This window comes from Triplophysa dalaica, chromosome 2, assembly GCF_015846415.1.
Source record: "Triplophysa dalaica isolate WHDGS20190420 chromosome 2, ASM1584641v1, whole genome shotgun sequence".
In the NCBI taxonomy this organism is placed as follows: domain Eukaryota; kingdom Metazoa; phylum Chordata; class Actinopteri; order Cypriniformes; family Nemacheilidae; genus Triplophysa; species Triplophysa dalaica.
This window is the reverse complement of record NC_079543.1, coordinates 2494235-2518057: the sequence shown is the minus strand read 5'-3', so window position 1 is coordinate 2518057 and position 23823 is coordinate 2494235. Positions and strand designations below refer to the sequence as shown.

Here is a 23823-nt window from a genome sequence, read left to right as displayed (position 1 = left end):
TCAGCTTAATATGTTTTAATGACATCCCCAAGTGACAAACAATTCATACATAATAAGAACATAATATTAATAATCAACGAAATTTATAATAAACAAAAAAAATGATACAATAATATTTCAGGTATTCATGAAAAGTTATAACTCCCTAAACCCCAATGATGTATACATAGCCCATGTGTAAAAATGTGATTGACCCTTATAGTGATCATCCCTCTATTGATTGCAAATACTGCAACTAAACACCAGATGTTTGTATTATTTGTAATAATTAAGGCCCACAAATGGGTTGTCTTATTGTAAATTATTAATATAGCTAAATATTTGTAAAATTTGTGGTAAGAATTGTACACATAACTAAACCTTACATTTATTTGTTTACTCAAGCTTCAGCCCACCCATAAACATAATTTGATTGTTAAACAGAAATATTATGAAATTATTTGGGATTTTCTAAGGATTCATTTTAAAAAATGTTTTAATATTGCCAAGAACATCAGCTTCAGCTTTTTCTGGCATGAGCTTCTTCTCCCACTGGTTCATGTAAACCCACATGAGTTTCCCATTCAACTCATCATTTCTGTTGAAACGTTCAGGGGCACAATGGTGGTCATTCCTAAAAATATCGTTGAGCTCATATGCCATATTCAGACGAGCAAAAATGGGATTTTTGGACATTTGATGCAGGTCATCCTCTATCTCCAACCTCCTCTTACGAAATGCAAAGGGACTACAATAGACATACTGTCTTTCTTTAAGCTTGTGCTCCACCTTTTTCAAAGCCACTAATACTGTCTGTTCTTGATCTTTCATGTTTAGAGTCTGGTCCTTTTTCACCAGATCCATTTCATACTTTTCCTTGATCTTCTCGATTTCCCTTTCAGTGTGCTTTACCCAGAAATATCCTAAAAAACAACCCAAGAAAAAGACAAATACAAAACTTAATCACAGTACATTTTCAAGAAAATCAACATTTATAAAATAGTTTAGCCTAATTTATTATTGTACATAATCTTACATTATACCAGACCTATTAGATTTTTGTTCGAAATAAAGGAGATTAGACTCAAGACATTGATTGTCATCTCTACAAGGTGCAAAGAAAATCGTACTTCACAATCAAATATTAGATTAGAATGTTTGTGACTGACAGATTTCCTATAGCTCAGTGGTTAAAGCATGGTGTTAGCAATGCTAGGTGGGTTCAATTCCAAGAAATGCACATAGTAAGAAACAAATTTATCAGGCAATGTAAGTTGCTTTGGATGAAAGAGTCTGCCAAATGCATAAATGTAAATGAGAGCCTGTATTGTACAAAAAAGGCACTTCTACAGTCTTCTCAAAAAGAGAAGTTTACCATAGAAGTTACAAAGATTTTTATAAAAGGTAAGCTAATTGACCAACTGAATCTTAATTTTTGAGTGAGCAGTCCTTTAAGATGTGTGTTGTACTTACTATATGCAGCTAGTCCCAGGTACGGAAGCAGTCCGAAATAATTATTCCAAATGCTGCCACCATCGCCCTGTTGCGGTGGTCTATTCCCGTTGTCAGGGTTACTCATTTCAAATAAAGAAATGCTTCTGCAGAAAAGATATGACGATAAGAGGATAAATCACTTATTACAAGCAAAGGCTATTGTAATTTAGACATAAAAGTATAATTAAACTGATGCGCAATTTTAATTTCAAATTACAGACTGATCTGTACGAGACTGTAGCAGATATAAATTTCGACACATCTTATTTCCTCCACAAAGAAATGTGGCACTTCACATAAAGGATTAAAAAAATATGTTTGTCTAATAACAACAATTATTAATTGTTCCACCTTACCCTGTTAAAATCAACGCCGACAATGTGTTGCTTGTTTTTATTGTTTCTGGGAGGAGTTTCTAGTTCAGGTTCTAGGCGTCACTTCTACTGGGTGTAGTTTCATTTCATTAGTGCATAAAAAAGCAATAAGCCTTCTGAGTCTGTGGTTAACAGTAAAGTCAAAGCAAGGGGTGTTTCCAAACTCAAAATGTTATTACTATTATAAAATGGTTTACCTGGCGGGTTTTATAAAATAAACTCATATTAACAAAAATGTAATAATAAAATAGACATTTTTTGTTTACAATGTTGGTTGTTTGTTTACAACCAATAAGTACAGAATCGCTCAATGACATGATTACAAAAACATTTTATAATAGTAATAACATTTTAAGTGCCACTGAGCTATAGGAAATCTGTCAGTCACAAACATTCTAATCTAATATTTGATTGTGAAGTACGATTTTCTTTGCACCTTGTAGAGATGACAATCAATGTCTTGAGTCTAATCTCCTTTATTTCGAACAAAAATCTAATAGGTCTGGTATAATGTAAGATTATGTACAATAATAAATTAGGCTAAACTATTTTATAAATGTTGATTTTCTTGAAAATGTACTGTGATTAAGTTTTGTATTTGTCTTTTTCTTGGGTTGTTTTTTAGGATATTTCTGGGTAAAGCACACTGAAAGGGAAATCGAGAAGATCAAGGAAAAGTATGAAATGGATCTGGTGAAAAAGGACCAGACTCTAAACATGAAAGATCAAGAACAGACAGTATTAGTGGCTTTGAAAAAGGTGGAGCACAAGCTTAAAGAAAGACAGTATGTCTATTGTAGTCCCTTTGCATTTCGTAAGAGGAGGTTGGAGATAGAGGATGACCTGCATCAAATGTCCAAAAATCCCATTTTTGCTCGTCTGAATATGGCATATGAGCTCAACGATATTTTTAGGAATGACCACCATTGTGCCCCTGAACGTTTCAACAGAAATGATGAGTTGAATGGGAAACTCATGTGGGTTTACATGAACCAGTGGGAGAAGAAGCTCATGCCAGAAAAAGCTGAAGCTGATGTTCTTGGCAATATTAAAACATTTTTTAAAATGAATCCTTAGAAAATCCCAAATAATTTCATAATATTTCTGTTTAACAATCAAATTATGTTTATGGGTGGGCTGAAGCTGGAGTAAACAAATAAATGTAAGGTTTAGTTATGTGTACAATTCTTACCACAAATTTTACAAATATTTAGCTATATTAATAATTTACAATAAGACAACCCATTTGTGGGCCTTAATTATTACAAATAATACAAACATCTGGTGTTTAGTTGCAGTATTTGCAATCAATAGAGGGATGATCACTATAAGGGTCAATCACATTTTTACACATGGGCTATGTATACATCATTGGGGTTTAGGGAGTTATAACTTTTCATGAATACCTGAAATATTATTGTATCATTTTTTTTGTTTATTATAAATTTCGTTGATTATTAATATTATGTTCTTATTATGTATGAATTGTTTGTCACTTGGGGATGTCATTAAAACATATTAAGCTGATGAGTTGCTCTTAATTGCTATTACTATTAATATTATTATTATTAATAAAACACTTTTTAAAGGTATGTCAGGTTAACAATACACAACAATTACTTTAACTTAAAGTAAATAGACATTTTTTTCCAGTAACACATTTAAAGAGCAGGCGAAATGTACATGATGCATGTCAATGTATGCATTTTTATGGAACTTCAAAGTCCTGATCAAAATGAGATGTTACTGTTAAATTATATTTTTTTCTATGTAGAAATTCATATTTTTTACAGTGCAGATCATAAATATATCTTCTTAGAATTGTATCATCCTTTTATAATCAAATCTTAAACACTTTTTATTTAACAATGCTTCATTCTCTCCAAGCAAACGAATTTGACTCTTTACAATGTGTTAATGCTTTCAAGATTTAACTTCAGTAGTTTCTTTTTTGTTCATGATTTTAATGTTTGTTTAACATCTATGGCTGACATACATTTACTGTGTGCTACACCTTCAGTTGTGGTTTTCACTGATTCCAAACAAAATGAAGTTTCAGACAGTCATTTGAGAAGAATTATTGAGAAGCGGGAAATGAAGAGGGTTTAGAAAACATCTTTATTTCTCTAAGCTCTTCTTCTTCCTGATTCACAATAAATGGTTATATATTCTTAGATAGTTAACAAAGAATAGATTACAAAATATACTACTAGGTCCTTTTAAAAGAGCAAATAAAACTGGAAAAGCTAGTTCATGTCAATAGCGCTGAGATTTCCTTTTGAATTATAATGAGCGTGGATTTGCAGAACCAGTCTCTTTAAAGATAGTTGAATGCAACAAAACAAAATAAAAGATTATGTACACAGCATTAGTAAATGCTCTCTAATCTCTAATGCAGGGAGAATATGTGTAAGATGTACATCAATAGCAGGTCTCATGTACCTGTATTTATGTCCCCAAACCTGTTGTCAGAAAACGCCCGTAAAAATACAACAAAACACTGAAAAATTATCAGGGAAATTGACTGTGAAATTCCATAGTTTTTACAAAGAGTATTTTCTCAACTGCACAAACAATATTGCCACCTTCACATCATTTCTGTTGTACATCTACAAAAGTTCTTATTGAGTATCAACACAAGTTTACATTGTGAAGTTTTTAGTTGAGTCGCGATCATGGTGATGACCCTTTGCTTTTCATGTTCATAAGTCTTTCCCTACTTTAACATCTGTGTTAAAACTGAGACCAACAGAGGTGGCAAAAAAAGCTCAGCAAAGTTACCGCAAGATCTTATTTGGGTGGGAAAGTTAGTACATGATTTAGAGTTTAGGTAGAGAGTTAAAGTTAATTGTCATCCTCGTTTATGATACTTTATGAAATTAAATAATATATTAAATGGTAGTAACAACACATCTGTCGAAAATAAAGTATTCTAGCATATATCAAGAATATAACAATTTGTCTCAACAATGGTGACAACCAAAAAAAAAGCATATAGCAATTTTTTGCGCCCCAAATCTGGCCCACACCTTACTCCCCATACTTTACTCATCTGGCCCACACCTTACTCCCCATACTTTACTCATCTGGCCCACACCTTACTCCCCATACTTTACTCATCTGGCCCACATCTTACTCCCCATACTTTACTCATCTGGCCCACACCTTACTCCCCATACTTTACTCATCTGGCCCACATCTTACTCCCCATACTTTACTCATCTGGCCCACACCTTACTCCCCATACTTTACTCATCTGGCCCACATCTTACTCCCCATACTTTACTCATCTGGCCCACATCTTACTCCCCATACTTTACTCATCTGGCCCACACCTTACTCCCCATACTTTACTCATCTGGCCCACATCTTACTCCCCATACTTTACTCATCTGGCCCACACCTTACTCCCCATACTTTACTCATCTGGCCCACACCTTACTCCCCATACTTTACTCATCTGGCCCACACCTTACTCCCCATACTTTACTCATCTGGCCCACACCTTACTCCCCATACTTTACTCATCTGGCCCACATCTTACTCCCCATACTTTACTCATCTGGCCCACATCTTACTCCCCATACTTTACTCATCTGGCCCACACCTTACTCCCCATACTTTACTCATCTGGCCCACACCTTACTCCCCATACTTTACTCATCTGGCCCACATCTTACTCCCCATACTTTACTCATCTGGCCCACATCTTACTCCCCATACTTTACTCATCTGGCCCACATCTTACACCCCATACTTTACTCATCTGGCCCACATACGGCGTGGAATGATGGCACTTGTGCGGTCCGCTCCTGTTTGCCAGATTTGGGCCACAGGCATGCCAAAGCAATGCCACATGTCAAACATCAAAACAAATAAAGCAGAGCTGACCCAAATAAAAACAACAGTTCATTTCAATTCTGGCCCAGATTTATACCAAACCCAACACCTTTCTGTCCTCCAATTTGGCAGAATTTGTCTTGAGTTTCATTATTATTATAGTGATGGTTGAGTTGTTAGTGATGAACATCTGCTTTTTTAAATAAAAAAATATTTACCCAGAGAAATACAACAACTACAACCTGAAATACAACCCAGCTAACAAAAGTTTGTTACGAGAACGTTCCTTTAAAAATATTCAAAATGTCAGTTTTTTATGTTTTAAGATCGTTCCCAGCTGACAAAAGTCACCATCATGGTGACCCTTGACATTTACTCTTGTTCAAATATGTACTTCTAAAGTATATTTGAAATTGATGTTGAAATGATGCTCTGATCAATGGTGTTTGTTGATGGTCAGTAAGATATCTACCATGTTTTCATTTGAATGAATTGCGGAGCAGCTGATCCTGAAAGTGTATTAAAACATCTGGGACTTTTTATTACATTTTTCAGTCTATAAAGTAGAAAAAAACTATTCAGAATTTAGACACACAGACATGAAGAATCAGTTTTTGAATCTCAACAATGGTAAGAATAAACAAAAGAAAACTTCATGCTGTGATGCATGCTGGGAAACATCATAGCAAAAAACTAATTTATAATTCCCAGCATGCATTGCGGTTGATCCGTTTATCTGAGTGAGTTGGTTGTTTCTCACCATTGCTGAGATTCACACATTGATTCTTGATATATGTGTGATTCTAAGATGAACATGCATCCGTTTAGCACAAATCTTTCTAGATATCTATATACAGTCATATTTCTTAATATTACAGTGTTCTTTCAGGATCTACAATATAGCACTTGATCTAAATGAGAGTACTGAACCAATTTATAACATCACAGTGGTTTCACCAATACCACTTGTTTAGATTCACATTTGCAATGACAAGTGCACTTTATAAGTACCCACTTCCAGCAGATTAAACTTAATCAGGGGTCAAGAGTCCAACCCAAGGAAACACTGATCACCTTGATGGTGACATTCTTAAAACATTAAAAAAACATCAAACATCTGAAAAACCTCTAAGGAACGTTCTTATGACAAATTTTTGTTAGCTGAGTTGTATTTCAGGCTGTATTTCAGGTTGTAGTTGTTGTGTTTCTCTGGGTAAATATTTTTTTGTAGTTTTTGTTGAACTTTTCTGCAGTGATGCTGTTTGTTAACAGCAAATGTTCATCACTAATAACCAGAGGTGGACAATCCTGAGGCCAAAAAGTAAAAGTCCTGCCATATCTTTGTTTCACCCATGAACTCAGGAGATGATTTCACCAGCCGAGGAACCAAAACATTCCTTTCAAGTCACAGGCAAGTCTCAAGTCAAATCTCAAGTCCTCAAAGAGTTAAAGTTAATGAGATGATTAAGTGAGTAATTAAATGATGAAGTGCTGAAACCCTAATGTATTTGTATCTGTTATTTTTCTTCTTATTTTTCTTCCCTAAAACTGATCGGGGAGCCCAAACCGTGAGGCCGACAGAATTGAGACTCGTGGTAGTCTTGCTTTTGCCAACCCTACTCAGATGCTCGGAGCCAGCCATGTCTGACCCTTGGGGGCGCTACAGTGATGCTGAACGCATTTGCGCTCATAACCCCTAAACCGTTTGTCGCACACCAAAGTGTTTTATATCAGTGTAATCATTGGGTCAAAACTTCAAAAATGTATATCTCCGATTTCATTTCCGTATGCAAATGTTCCTGCTAGTTTGCATTTTATGCAAACTTGTCTCTGTTTTTTTGCACGATCGAAACCAAGCCAGCGTAGATAAATGCTGTGGAGTCTGAATGTAAATGTAAGATGTTGGCCGGATTTAGGCCGCAAAAATTTGCTACCTGGGTAACAGCTTGTTGTTTGTGTGTTCAGCAGCCTAGAAACTAAATCCTGTAATTGTTCACATGACAAAAGCAAGGCTCTCCCACAGAACTTCAATAAAAGTGAAAGAAAAACTCACACGCAAACCCATTTTTTGTCACCCCACTTGAACTCTGTGGGGTTATAATTTGACTATAATTGTTTTTCCTTAAATAATGTTATGTGTGTTTGTAGAAATCTATGCTTATTGTATATACTATACACAGCAAAAAACCAAAAGTTAAATGAACTCTGCAGGGAGTTTTTCTGAGTACACAATTTTAGAAAGTTAACGTGTGGACTCAATACATTTATGTAATTAATTCACATTGAGCTCACATATAACTCACACTGTAACAGTCTGTGTGACATCAAAATGATCATTTTGTGACCTCACGTGTTGTTGGGCTCAGTGTTTTGTATTCATGCAAACATTTTTCCAAAGAAATATGTAAATGATCTCCATGAGTGAAGAGCATTATTGTGTGTTTTAAAGCCTTTGCACCGAATGTTAAACCTGTAACCCTTTGAGTAAGAGTTAAATACTGAATCAAATTTAATGAGATAAGGAAGTGATGATTGATCATTAATAATGAACAGCTGCTATTAATATTGACCTCAATATTACCAAAAACTAATTTGTATGAAATTTTGAAAAATCTGATGTTTTATAGAGCTAAAAGAGCCTGGGGTCATGTGTGTGTGTATGGGACATTAAAAAAATCACATAATGTAAATCAGGGGTTACTGACGTGTCCCCATTAAATAAGGAAAAGTCAATAATTTTGGAGCAAAAACATATTTCAATCATGTATTTACAGACGTTAAACATCGAATGGGGTCAAAGTGACTCATAGGAAAATATTTGAACGTTCTTCATTTGTTTAAACATGAAAATAAAAATGGGTCTGAAAAATACAAACACCTCAGTGGACATCTTTCCCGTTCACAAACATAGAAAACACGACTTTTGGACATTTTGCTGCAGTCAAAGTGGAGACAAAGTGTTGGATGGATTTGGTCCACAACTATTTAGCTTGTTGCTTTCTCGTCCATGTGTTAAATGCGTTTGTTGTGCCTTGTATTATAGAAAACAAAGCCAAGAATTAACATCAATCATCTAGTTAAACAACACTGGGAAATGTGAATGTGTCCATTTGTGTTATAATCTTGTACCTGCCACACCTAATTCACCGAAACTGGCTCATTCAAAAGATCTCATTACGTCAAATTAAATAGTTTTTATGTCTCTTGTCATACGGCACAAAAGATCCTGACTGAAAATATGAGGCGGTGACTCTATATGTCAATAATGATGTACAGAAACTACATTTAAATTCCTGAACCAAAATATTCAGACACACCCCAGATACCAACAAAGACAGCAACTGTGTGCGGCCCGAATCCGGCCCCAACTTTACACACCATATTACCACATCTGGCCATCATACCCACACTAACCCCCAGAAACTTCAAACTGAAATCAAATGCAAGATCCCAACAAAGGAAAGAAAACTACTCCACAAATACCAACATGTTAATATGAAGACACCACTACAGGGAACAGTGTTTCCATTAGTATGTTCAAATGCATCTTTACCTGTTGTACATTTATGTGGTTCTTGATAATGGAGATTATTTATAGTACTGGCTGTTTGGAGTAAAAATCTTAAGCTATGTTTAACCAACCACACCATACAAAAAGAAGTGAATTCCCTTTTATTTAAGTAAAAAGAATGCAGGAAAAATCTATTCAAGTATCTGGTTCATAAAATAATAAAAAATATTCATAAAATGAATGATATCAATAATTAGAGGTTCGAAAGGCTGAAACCCTATTATATTTGTATGTGTTAATCTTCTTCTTCTTTAAAACTGATCGGGCAACCCAAACCGTGAGGCAGATAGAATTGAGACTCGTAGGAGTCTTGCTCGCCAAACCTGCTCTGATAAACGAAGCATGCCATGTCGTACCGTAGGGGGCGCTACAGCGATGCCGAACGCAATTGTGCTCATAACCCTTAAACTGTTTGTCGCACACTCAAGTGTTTTATATCAATGTTTTCATTGGCTCAAAACTTAAGAAACGTATATCTTCGATTTCATTTCCGGTATGCAAATGTTCCTGCTAATATAAACTTTATCCAAACTTGTTTCTGTTTTTTTACCTGATCGGAACCAAGCCAGCGTAGATAAATGCTGTGGGGTGGGAATGTAAATGATTATTGAAAAAAAGTTGTATATATTATTGTAGGAATTGTTATTTATTTTATATGTGCCACATTCCCTTTTGCCAACTGACATGGATATGTGCCATCATTCCACGTGGTATGTGGTCTAGATGAGGTGGTGGGAGGTAAGGTGTTGGCCGGATTTAGGCCGCAAAAATTTGCCATCTGGGTAAAAGCTTGTTGTTTGTGTGTTCAGCAGCCTAGAAACTAAATAATCCTGTAATTGTTCAAATGACAAAAGCAAGCCTCTCCTACAGAACTTCAATAAAAGTGAAAGAAAAACTCACATGCTAACACTTTTTTTTCACCCCACTTGAACACTATGGGGTCATAATTTGACTATAATTGTTTTTCCTTAAATAATGTTATGTGTGTTTGTAGAAATCTATGCTTATTGTATATACTATACACAGCAAAAAACCAAAAGTTAAATGAACTCTGCAGGGAGTTTTTCTGAGTACACAATTTTAGAAAGTTAACGTGTGGACTCAATACATGATATAACTAATTCACATTGATCTCACATATTACTCACACTGTAACAGTCTGTGTGACATCAAAATGATCATTTTGTGACCTCACGTGTTGTTGGGCTCAGTGTTTTGTATTCACGCAAATATTTTTCCAAAGAAATATGTAAATGATCTCCATGAGTGAAGAGCATTATTGTGTGTTTTAAAGCCTTTGCACCGAATGTTAAACCTGTAACCCTTGGAGTGAAAGTTAAATACTGAATCAAATTTAATGAGATAATGAAGTGATGATTGATCATTAATAATGAACAGCTGCTGTTAACAAACACAATTACTAATGAAAACATCAAGAATAAGAAGTCACCATAATTGTGTTTAGTGTTTCCTATGGTTAGGTTCTCATCCTTGAATTTATATTAAACAAAACATTGGTTACATGTATGAGAGTGGTTTTTGACAATTATGACTTTTAGGTCGTTGTCAATAGTTAAACTTTATTTTGCACTTTTACTTTCATAATATGCTTCATTTGTCTAGTTATAGAAATAAAATATGAAGATAAATCTTAAAAATAAGAGAGCTGAACTGTTTAAATTTTTCAGACATCAAGAATAAGCTTAAGAATTAGCAAAATAAATCTTCAAGCTGCAATGCATGCTGGGTTACATCATACTACAAAACTTGTTCATGACTCCTAGCATGCATTACAGTTGATCTGTACATCTGAATTAGATTGACGATTGTTAGATATTGTTTTCCAGATTTTCCATAAAATCGAACATTGGCTGATTTTAAGCGTTGTAGTTATTTCATGCATTCAGGTTTTGCTTTGCTTATGGCCCTGTATTATGGCTATGATTCGCTGTGCATTAAAATCATCTATAAGTGTGATTATGAAAGGATACCATGTTGCTCAGGCAAGACCAGGGGATAAAATGACCATGAATCCATGATGTAATGTAAGGACGGAGGTAAACATCTGCTCAGACCGGATGTGGTCCTTCATAGAATTTTCTATATAATTTTCCATTTTTAATTGTTTATCATAGGTACGGAAAAATAATGGTAAGTCATAAATGACTTACAGAGGCCAACTGTTATATATCATTTTCCCCATAGATTAATAAGCCCACATAAATGAATGAATAAGTGTATGTTTGCTTTTACTGCTCACAGAGTGGATAGCTCCTCGCTGAGCAGAAATGTGGAGGAAGGGGATTTATTCTAAGCAAGTTTACAGTTTTCTCTTCAACATTTTACATTTTTATAAAATTATCCAAGAATCCTTTAGTAGAACATGATAGAACAAATATGCTTTAGGAAAGTGAACAGACAGTTACAGCAGCAAGAGGTAGAAAAGAGATACACTTTAGAGTCAAGAGCTCAACTAAAGCAAACACTCGTCATCATCATAATGGTGACTTCAAATGACAAACCAGTCACATCTAAACCTCTAAGATCACAGTACAAGAGTAAGATCACAGTTTGAGCACACAGTGAGTTTGATGTGAGGTTACATTTTGACCTCTTCGTGAGCTTTCTGTAAGATCATGGTGACATCACTGTGACATCATCGTGTTGACTGGGGAGTGAATAGAAAAAACTAAATATGTAAATGAATGTCTTGAATGTTTTTTCTGTTAAAAAAAATAGGACAACATAATGGAAGATCTGCAGATTGTGCTGTTGGGTAAAACTGGATCAGAAAAAGTTCATCAGGAAATACAATCCTGGGTCAAGGCACATTTTATTCAAAGTTTTCTTCAGACTCTGTGACCATAAACTGTCAGCAGGCACAGAGGAAACAAAGCAGAACGTACAATCAATGTGATTGACACTGATGGACACAATGATGTTATGATGGCAAACATTTATGTCAAAACGAAGGAGATTTTTAATTATGCAGGTAATGGTGTTAATGTGTTTCTGCTGGTGATCAAATTGGGTAAGACATTCTCAATGGAGGAGCAGAATGTTGTGACATGGATGCAAGATAACTTTGGAGCTAATTGTTTTAAATACACCTTACCGCTTTTCAGTTGTGACGATAAATTGGATGAGGAGAATGAGAAAATCGAAGATTCATTTGACAAATGTGAAGCTCTGAAGTCACAGGTTAATCAGTATTCAGGCAGATATCATGTTTTTAATAACAAAGATAAAAATAAAGATCAGGTCACTAAACTTATCGATAAAATCGACTATCTGGTGAAGTTTAACCAAAACAGCAGATAGACTCTCAATGATTATGAAAAGGCTCAAAAAGAACTTCTACACAAAAAATGTGCTGCTGGAGCAGCAATAGGAGGAGCAACTGGAGCATTAGGAGGAGCAATAGTATGGAAGTAAAATAGTGCCTAATGTGTTTGAAGCAAAGAGACGCGCTGAATAGCACTAACTGAAAAAAAATGCATTGTATTAACAGTTCTTGCATTTTAAGGTTCTGCAATTCAATATGGTTGTACATTTAAGATGTGAATATTTCAAATTGAAAAATTTCACACTCGGTTTCACTGTCTAAAAATTAAAAAATCTAAATTCACCTTTTAAATTTCATTAAAAAAATTGAACTTGTTTTTAAATACAACCTTTAATATTCGACGGATAATTTTCAGTCCATATTATTTCGATTTAAAAATTCGCTTCCACAAATTCAGCGGTTCAAATTCGGCTTGAAATTCAAAGTTTCACATTACTCACTTAATTATCTCATTAACTTTAACTCTTTGAGGACTTGAGATTTGTCTTGAGACTTGCTTGTGACTTGAAAGGAATGTTTTGGTTCCTCCACTGGTGAAATCAGCTGCTGAGTTCATGGGTGAAACAAAAATATGGCAGGACTTTTACTTTATGGCCCAGGATTGTCCACCTCTGTTTAATTCTACCATAACGTTAAACAAACCCAGATTCATAAGCGCCTCAGATAAAAAAACTGGTACACAATAACAAAGTAACTGGACGCCCTTTTGGAACATCATTGATTTACAAGAAAAGCAACAGGGTATGTATATGTTTATGATGATGACAGAAAACAGATGCATGTGAATATTCAATCACCTATTTTTAAGAATATGCCTGGTTACTGTAGAAAAAGTGCAGTTATAACATCAGTTATTAGATCATTATTTCTGCACACTAGTATAACACTGTGGTCAAAAGTGTCTTCAAAAGAATCTGTTCACAGTTGTGCAAATGAATGAATGAATCGCTGCTCGTTTGTGGCATCTTCTGGTCAGATGATTGTGAATCAAAGCATCAGATTTGAGACAAATGTACCTTAATGCCAAAAATGTAAATATAGATGGTTTCAGCGGCAACAACATAAACAAACGTAACGTGTTCCAAACGTAACTTCAGGTCAGACTGCCGCAAAGAATCAAGTACTGTTGAGACGTTTTCATTTAATTTAATTTAATACATACATATAAATTAATATAAATGAAATACACTGAAATAAATGAAACTTTGGACCATCTTACTTTAACTTTGGAGAACTTAAAAAAAATACATCAACTTGTTGCAGGGTATTTTATTAGTTTTTTCTCAAATCATATTTATGGATTGGTTCAAATCAAATGTATACATTTTAACAAATCACTATCATTGTGATCAGTGTTTGCTTAAGTTGGGCATTTGATCCCCAGCTTTGGTTGAATTGAATCTCTTTTCTCGTTAAGTGTTTACAATAGTTTTAATAAGAATATTTATGCTTTAAGTAGAAAGGAAAACATGCTTTAAAGTGTTTGTCCATAAGAATGGTGTCATTGTCACCATCTTTGTGTGTAATTGCTACTTTAGGTGATGTGTGGAGGTCTTTACTGTACGTGATTCTTCACTGCTCAACTGCATGTTATGTGTGGCCTGTGACAGTGAACAGGTGAGAATTGTCACTGTACATCAGAAGCGTGTAACAAACATAGCAGGTGATGTAACACAAAACAAATAAGAACATAAACAGACCCAAATAGAGCAAAACTGCCATTTTTTGAAGGGAGTCTCCTGTTTATTGTCATGGAAATAATCATAGGCAGAGACATATTTGAAGAAGAATTTTCTCCATTGTCTGTGACAAGAATTTGTCAGTCTGCACATACAGAAGTGAATGGACAAAAAGTCAAAGTGATTGACACCATTGGACACATTGATACATTAACAAACACTACAGCATTACAAGACAAAACAGAGCAGATACTTGACTGCACGTGATAAATACATTGAAGTGTTTCAGTTGGTGATTAAAATGGGTGATAGACACACAGATGAGGAACTGAACAATGTCAAGTGGATACAGGAGAATTTTGGAAAAAAGCTTTAGTTTAAACACACAACCGTGCTCTTTACTCACGGCGATAATTTACAGAAACCAATGGCGAGATATCTAGGTGAACATGAAACACTGAGGTCAGTAGTTCAACAGTGTTCAGGAGGATATCATGTTTTTAACAACGAATGAAGATCAAGCTCAGGTCACTGAACTTCTGAGTAAGATTGAGACACTGAGAATGATATATGGAAGTCAGAAATATACTATACGGGACTATGAGAAGATTCAGAAAGAACTTTATGGATTTTCTACTGAAGTTAAAGTTGTTGGAGGTTTAACAGTTGTTGTTTTGGCAGCAGCAGCTGGTGCTCTATATTTCCTGAAAAAGTGAATAAATGGATCTAAGGATAACAACAAATATATGTTTTTACTGCATGTAAATTGACTGACATATTTGAAAGCAACAAATATTCCTTCTCACAATTCCATTATTGTCCTCAATTAATGAAACAGGAAATTTGTCTTCACAAACGTACTACTATAATAACTTTGATGAATATCCTGATGTAAGAGTTTGGGAGTTCTGCATGTTTTAGTCTGTTCCTTATCATTATTGTTTATAGCATTGTTAAGGAAAGAGTTCCTTTTAATGTTGCTGGTAATTAAAATAGTGTCTGTAAATAGAGATGTTGAGATTCATTTATGATTGGCATAAATGTTTTGTTAAGCAATTGCTCTGGGAAAATATAAACTAAATATTTTATTGACAGAATATTGTATACTTAGTATACAGTTATTATAGTATTATAATATTATATATTTTGAAACTTCTCTAATTGACTTGATTACCACAACTAAACCGGATTAATGGACCTGATTGTATAACTTAAAACACAATAAATTCAAATAATTCAAACCATTTTGTAAACTGACCTTAAAAAATGAGGTTAAGTTTTGAAATCATCAAGTGTGAGTATTATGCAATTATCTCTAAGGAAACCAGTAACCAGCTGCATTATTTATTATGCAATGCATGCTTCCCATATACAGCTATGATGGGAGAAAAGATTTTTTTAAAGCTGAAAATCAATTCAACCAAATGCTTTGCAAAAGAATTCACGTTTTCGAAACTTTTGAAACACTGCGTGCTGGTGCCAACTACTGGTGAAAGTCAAGATCTAGATCTCTGGCCAAACTCAATGACAGAATCACATTATACAAAACAATTGCTAAAGTTTTCATGAAAATGTTTCCTCTTAACAACCACACAGGCTTATGTGTGAAAGGGAAATTATGCTTCACAAAAAAATACTTTTAAAAAAGTAAAACAAGACGAAATTTTCATTGTTATTATTGTATTTAATGAAAATTCTGTTCACCCTAATTTCATACCTTTTTAAATGGCTTTCTGTCTGATGAACAGAGAGCAAGATATTTTGAAGAATGTTATGTTTTGAAGTCATTTTCAGTTCCGGGACATCATTGACTGTCAACTTAAGATGGTGTTCAAATGTCCCACAGAACTGTTTGTTTTCCTAATATTTTTTAAATATATAATTTTGTGTTCAACAGAACCAAAAAAAAAATAATTAAAATAATGTTTTCCTAATATGGTAGTGGATGATGTCCCAGAACTGAAAATTGCTAACATGTTTTCAAATATCTTCTGTGTTCTGATTCAGGTATGAAACACTCTGACTCAACTCAATGATCACAGAATTTTTGGGTGAACTATCCCTTTAAGAAAAGAAGTTCTTGTAATGGTTCAGCATTTATACAAAATACAGTTTGTAAACAACCTCTTTAACAAAGTCATTAACAAAAAAAATTCTTAGATATTTCATATCTAAATTCCAAATGACCGTTGTTCCCTACTGAGTCTTGTTAGTGTTTATAGTACAAATTGTCTGAATTTCATGTCAGAAATATTTAGGTCTGTTTTATAACTCTGTATGTTAACATTTACCACCTAGAAAACTACTCTGTAATAGACACACTGGTTTATAAATTCACTTTCATATCTACACACTTTAGTGGCCAATCATGGGAGATTAAAAACAGTAATGACATAATGAAGCCTTGTTTGCTAAAATCACATGACTTGGCCAGTTTGATAGACGCTGGAGGCACTGATTTGAAACAAACAATACGTAAAGGTTACAAAGCATCATCAATTCTATAACACCGTTTTTTGTATGTATTGTACAATGAAGTGTAGTATGTGAATTGTCTAAAAATGTTAAGTGAGGTATTAAAGTTATTTTTTTTCTTGAAAAATGTCTTCAGATTTCAGAGGTGGACAATCCTGGTGCCATAAAGTAAAAGTTCTGACATATTTTAGTTTCACCCATTAGCTCAGCAGCTGATTTCACCAGCGGAGGAACCAAAACATTCCTTTCAAGTCACAAGCAAATCTCAAGTCAAATCTCAAGTCCTCAAAGAGTTAAAGTTAATGAGTTGATTAAGTGAGTAATTAAATGATGATTGAGTGATGAACACCTGCTGTTAACAATCAACAACACTGAAGAAAAGAGAAACACAAGAACTACAACTGACTTCAGCCACAGCCTTGGATGACATCAGCTGAAAAAAAAAACATTTCCACCATAATTGTGATCAGTGTTTGCTTTAGTTGTGCTCTTAAGCCAAAAATGGTGTGGGTAATGTAAATTGGGATGAACTTTGATTCATCATGTGTCTTCAGATATAATAGATAACGCATTAAAATATGTTCAGGTGTTCAGCTTTTTAATCATCTCTTATAGAGAACTGATTTGAAGTGAGATTAAACACGCACACACTGATAACAACACACCATAATGTGTAATGACTTTTCCTGTAAACCAGGACTGTTACTGTAAGACAGTAACTTTCTGTTTCACTTAGAAGAAAAACAACATCAGCGTTTGACACACCCAAGGTGTCCTGAAAACACACTTCAGGTTTAACAAATGAGATGAGAAAATATAGTGTGACAGAAAGAATACAGAGCTTGAAATATGATCATTTAACAACTCCTAACAGTGTAAACCAATTCAAGAGTTCATTTAAAGTAGATTATCAAGTACTTTCTGGAGATTTTTCTTTTTTATAATATTTCGGGAAGTCATTTTGGGTTTTTAAACCCAATGCATTGTAGAGTGTAGTTGTTTTTACAAATTCTGGTATGTTTTATCACTTTCAAATGTAAATTGTTTTCGGTTTTTGTCCTGATCTTTGGTATGTCTTGCAGCCATGAGAGCTGCTAAAACTTCAGCTCTTCTCCTCATAGACATCGTCCTGACAAGCTCAATCATTCTCATTTCCGCATTGATCAATTTCAGATTCTCTATCTCCTCTTTCTCTCTCTGTTCTTCCTCTCGGTTCCTCAGTTCTTCCTCTTGGATTCTCTGTGCTTTCTCTCTTGATCTCTGTTCTTCTGTCCTTCTCAGTTTGTCTCTCTCTCTCTCTCTCTTTCTCTCTTTCTCTTTCTCCTCCTCTTCAACAGAATTTCTGAAAAGTTCCCGGCACATCTCAAAAGTGTGATGCTCTGCATTGTGATGACTGACGTCAGATGACATTTCTTCCTTACACAGGTTGTTTCCCAGGATGGTGTTACTTGTTGCATTCTTTTCCGCCGTCCCGGTCCTAATATCTAACATAATAAGAACATATACTTCATTATATCACATTAATGTTTTCAGATCAACAAAAGAAAAGTCTCCCCACCAGAATATGTCCTTTGTCGATGTTTAAAAGAGGCCAAACGTGTAAGGTAGGGATGCACAGATACTCTTTTTAAATTTTCTTTCTGGTATTTGTTGTGCGGTGGCAATTTTCAAGCACAACACAGTGAGACTAATGATAATAGAACAGCTTCTTTATTACAAACAACTCCAGCTTTGCTGGTTTATTCTGGTCCTTAAACCACATGACCAGTCAAGGACCAGCACACGACCAGCTTAAACCAGCTAGCATCGTTCAAAACCTACCTAAGCAGCATATGCTGTTTTTTTCAACAGGGTAATAAAAAGATGTGCTGTGTGTATTTTGGCCTTTCTATTTTTAATAAAAATTGATACTAGGGGAGCCATTTTTTCTTGACATACTCGATTTGGCATTTAACTTTTTAAGAAATATTGGTAACACTTTATAATAACTGCACGCTATGAATCATTAGTTAAGCATCAGTACATAGTTAATTAATCATTTATGAAGCATTGGCCCCATATTAATAGACATTAGTAAGCAGTTTATAAATACAGCTATAAATGCTTTGTTCTTGATTTATAAGCATGTATATAATATGCTTAATAATCAAATTTTCATACTTTATTAAGGATGAATTCATCATTTCTAAACTAAGGATTACATTTCTTACAAACCAGTTAGTTAGGAGTTGTCAGTGGTTCATGAGATCATTTAGAAAGTGTAAGTAAATGATTAATAAACTCTTTGAATGCACATTTATACATCTTATTATTCTGACATATAGTAACAGTTACTTAATTTGTTAATAAATGCTTTTTTAACACACATTTCTGCTGTAATTCATGATTAATTGAGGTAGTTATAAAACATTTACTAGTTGTTAGAGAACTATTTTTTGTGAGCTCATCTAAAGTGAGGACTATGTATGCCTTGTAAAGCATTTACAAATGAGAGTTGCATATCACTTCACAGTTATATATTTTCTGGAGGTGTGCAGGAATTAAACAAATTTCAGATGTTTATTTTTCATTTTATATCAATTCATCCATCCATCCATTTTCTACCGCTTATCCGAACTACTTCGGGTCACGGGGAGCCTGTGCCTATCTCAGGAGTCATCGGGCATCAAGGCAGGATACACCCTGGATGGAGTGCCAACCCATCGCAGGGCACACACACTCACTCATTCACTAACGCACTCACACCCTACGGACAATCTTTCCAGAGATGCCAATCAACCTACCATGCATGTCCTTGGACCAGGGGAGGAAACCGGAGTACCCGGAGGAAACCCCCGAGGCACGGGGAGAACATGCAAACTCCACACACACATGTCGGAAGCGGGAATCGAACCCCCAACCCTGGAGGTGTGAGGAAAACGTGCTAACCACTAAGCCACCGTGCCCCCCATTTTATATCAATTCATTTAATGTTAATTTATATGTTCGGTTTTACAATTTTAATTTTGCAGAGGTTTATTTTATATTAAATCGTCTTATATTCATAAATATGTACAGTTGTACAGTTTAATTTCTTTTGCATCTTGAAATAAATATTTCTATGTTCTGTTCTGTGTTGTGTTTTTCCTATTTCTGTTTGGAGGATAACTGAGCCTTTAACTCTCATTTGTACATGCTTTACAAGGCATACATAGTCCTCACTTTAGATGAGCTCACAAAAATATTTAACTGACAACTAGTAAATGTTTTATAACTACCTTAATTAATCATGAATTACAGCAGGAATGTGTGTTAAAAAAGCATTTATTAACAAATTAAGTTACTTTTACTATATGTCAGAATAATAAGATGTATAAATGTGCATTCAAAGAGTTTATTAATCATTTACTTACACTTTCTAAATGATCTCATGAACCACTGACAACTCCTAACTAACTGGTTTGTTAGTAATGTAATCCTTAGTTTAGAAATGATGAATTCATCCTTAATAAAGTACGAAATATTAAATGTCAATCTCAGTCACAGTCATGAAGTGGCATTATTAGTACCATTTCTGCATTACTAGTACTAGATTTTTTACTGTTCAATAGTTAAACTGTTTAATTTACTTGATTTATAGCTTGGAGGGGCCCCAAACATCGCCTTTGCACAGGGCCCAATATTCTGTGCTGTGCCCCTGCCCTGAGTGCTGTGAACTCTTGTCTCGAGCTTAGATGTTGCCCCAAAGTCTTTATATTCATGAGATGAGATTCTCTGGTCTGACCCGGGCGAGAGAAAAGACGCAGATTTAGACATAATGAGATTTTAATCACATTTTCCACTATAAAAATATGCAAATACTCACTTGTTTTCACCACCAGAACTTTCTCCCTTTGCTCCTGGTTTCTGACTGCTGGGAACATTGCGTATTTCTCATTGCTGTAATGCTGGTCATCATTCTGTCTGACGACTTCATCAAGTTTTTCCACGAGTGTTGTAATCTCTGTTGTATCGCTTAAACTGTTTATCTCATGATATTTACCTCTGAAATGGCTGATGAGATCCTGATATATTTTACTGAGTTTTAAGACCATCCATTCTCTGTTTGTCATTTGTTCTCTAATAAACAGCAATAGGGTGAACTTTAACACATGAGCTCCAAAGTTCTTCTCAATCTTCTTTACAATCTTCCTCACGTCATCTTCTGTGAATGTGTCTGGATTGACTGTGAGCAGGAAGACATGAGGACCAGGATGAGAGAGAGAAAGACTCTTCATCATTTCATTCTGTAGATCTTCATCAGTCAGTTCAGTGTTGAAGAATCCTGGAGTGTCAATAACTGAGATGTTTCTATCTTCTACTCGTCCTCTCTGGACTTCACTCACTCTTCTCTTCTCTTTAAATGCTTTTCTGCCCAGAATTCTGTTTCCTATTGCACTTATTTCGGCTCTGTTCTTCCCCAGCAACACAATCCTGAGATCAGATGACTGAGATGGATTCGCACTTGCTGCAGAAATATGCATTAAGACAGAGAATCACAGAGATGTGCATTATGAAAAACAAGTTATCTGATGTGCATGCTTATGTATAAAAAAAACCTCATTAATGGATTTCAGAGATATTTATTTGATTACTGGGACATCTTCTTGTCTGTTGAACTATATGTATTTGTATAGCACTCTTTTCAAGCACAAAAATCCTCCATCAGCATGTCCATGTATTTCAGAGAAGGAGTGGCTTTGGACAGCGTCCTGAAGGTAAGGTGGGATCTTTATATAGCTCACTATTGTCATCTTCTCAAGAATCCTTTAAATCAGTTCTCAAACTTTTCAAATCAAGTACCACCTTTAATAAAATAAGTTGTTCCAAGTAACACCTACACTGCATAAAAAACTTTCTTACTTAATCTTTTTTTCTTGTTTTCCAGTAAAATTGTCAACAAATTCTGGAATCGGAAGCATTTTCTTGATGAGCAAAATTACCTAAGAAAATAAGTCTTGTTTTCAGTAAATAAATATGAAATTTCAGTGAATTTGTGCTAAAAACAAGCAACAAAATCTGGCCATGGGGTAAGAAAAAAAATCTTGAATTAAGGTTTACATTTTTCTTAGTCACTCAATTCATGATAATTTTTCTAATGGAAAATTACTGCAAAATAGAACGACACAATAAACAAAAATATTACTGACAAGCTGAGACATTTTTTTTTCCAAAAGTGGAAAGTACTGCCAAAAAACATTAAAGATGCTTAACACACTATGGCATCAACAGTCATCACACGAACCTCATAATGGTGACATTGATCAATATAATTCAGATATACAGATCAACTGTAATGCATGCTCATGACAGAGTTTTGGTCTATAATGTTACCCAGCATGCATTGCAGCATGAAGTTTTCTTTTGTTGATTGTCATCATTGACGCATTTTGTGTGATGACTGTTGATGCCTAAGTGTGATAGTGATTTTATTGTCCCAGTACTTTCCACTTTTAAAAAAGGAAAATTTGCAAGAATCATGAATCATATTACTATTTTAACACTTTAATTTTATTATCGCACATATCATGAAAGCAAGTGTAGTTGAGTCAACCTTTTCTATTATATTTCATAATTTGACTATGCAAAAGTGTCCTTACAGAAACACATCGCACGCATTGAAAGAGAGAATTGAATGAATTAAATCAATGAAAATCCAGAGTCAAGACCCAACTGAATCAATCACTGGAACGTTCTGGGAATATATTCGACACCACCAGGGACGTTCTGAGAACATTCTCGGTACAAAACATTTCTTGGGGGTAATGACCGACATGAATGATTAAACACTTAAAGGCTGAGTAGGCAGTCCTGTCCATCTCTTAACATCCTGATAGCATTCAATAAGTAACCTAACCCACATTGGAATTTTTATAATTACATATCTTCTGTGAATTTTTTTTTGGAGCAATTGCTTTCCACGGACCAATGCCAATAATTCTTGTGTATACATTCTCAGTCATCGTATTTTACATCCCACTGTGCACCCTGTTCACGCAGACATCATACGTCATCAGCACGCTTATGTGTAGGCAGCAGGACAATGGCGGACAGAGAGCAGGTCAGAGATCTACTAAGCCTTTAAATTACTACACAGAAAATGACCAGTGTTAAATCAACACTGCTCTGTGTGTATATGGTCTGCTCTGTGGTTGAGCTGCCCTTCACGCGGCTGAGTGCCATTGACCAATGTTAAATATGCAATAATTATTCATACAGCTATTTTAAAATTAGATGTATTCCGTATTTAACAATCATGTATGCGTATTAAACATTTGAAATTGTATTTATAACATGAGATGTAAATTGATATGTAGAGATTTATTTTCTGTAGAGTCACCTAACATATCATCTATTCAAGTACCAGTTGTACGCGCAGCACAGTTTGAGAACTACTGATTTAAATGATCTGTTAAATGCTTCAATAAAGTTGGACATAAAATGACCTCTGAATAGGAAACTTATACTCACCCATTGTAGGTGGAGAAAATTGATGTTAAGCCCGGTCCTGCAACACAAAATATATGTATGAATAGTTTTATAAAAGCTTTAAACTTCAGGGATATCTTGCAAATTCAATTAACTGACCATATTAAGTTATGTATTGTCTTGAATATGCAGTGATTTAAACATACTTGAAGATCATATTTGTTCCCATATTAAGAGAAAGTTATTAAATTGTTGATTTTTTTAGGTACAGACACATACAGAAGACATTGCTTCATCAATCACTTGATATAATGTCCAACTGTGTCTCTCATGACAATTTATTATTGCTAGAAAAAAACATATATAGCAAGCTATTGAAAAGGAGTCAGTAATTAAACTTACTTGATTGTCTGAGACCTGAAGGCTCAAAAGGATGATGGAACAGGAATACAAGCGAATACAAGAGAGTCAAATACAAACGAAGCACTCCTGTCATCAAAACACACAGTTAACAGAGAGTTTTATGTCTTTATGGGTTGGTTAGATTATAAATGAACTTTAAGTCCTGACTACATAACACATCGATAACAGATATAAACAAATATACAAAATGACATG

General features: G+C 34.6%; 2 protein-coding genes across 2 annotated transcripts; both read right to left on the bottom strand.

Annotated features, from left to right (window-relative positions):
• LOC130438109 (coiled-coil domain-containing protein 127-like) lies at window positions 1-1858 on the bottom strand. The gene is made up of 3 exons (XM_056769908.1): window positions 1830-1858; window positions 1453-1577; window positions 1-902 (listed from the first exon to the last, which is right to left on the bottom strand). The coding sequence occupies exons 2-3, from the start codon at window positions 1556-1558 to the stop codon at window positions 451-453; spliced, it is 558 nt and encodes a 185-aa protein (XP_056625886.1). The 5' UTR covers window positions 1559-1577; window positions 1830-1858; the 3' UTR covers window positions 1-450.
• A 15901-nt stretch (window positions 1859-17759) lies between these two features.
• Window positions 17760-23729, bottom strand: LOC130437663 (GTPase IMAP family member 5-like). The gene is made up of 5 exons (XM_056769104.1): window positions 23608-23729; window positions 23248-23284; window positions 20603-21244; window positions 20367-20516; window positions 17760-18242 (listed from the first exon to the last, which is right to left on the bottom strand). The coding sequence occupies exons 2-5, from the start codon at window positions 23249-23251 to the stop codon at window positions 17761-17763; spliced, it is 1278 nt and encodes a 425-aa protein (XP_056625082.1). The 5' UTR covers window positions 23252-23284; window positions 23608-23729; the 3' UTR covers window position 17760.
• Between the last annotated feature and the right edge of the window lie 94 nt (window positions 23730-23823).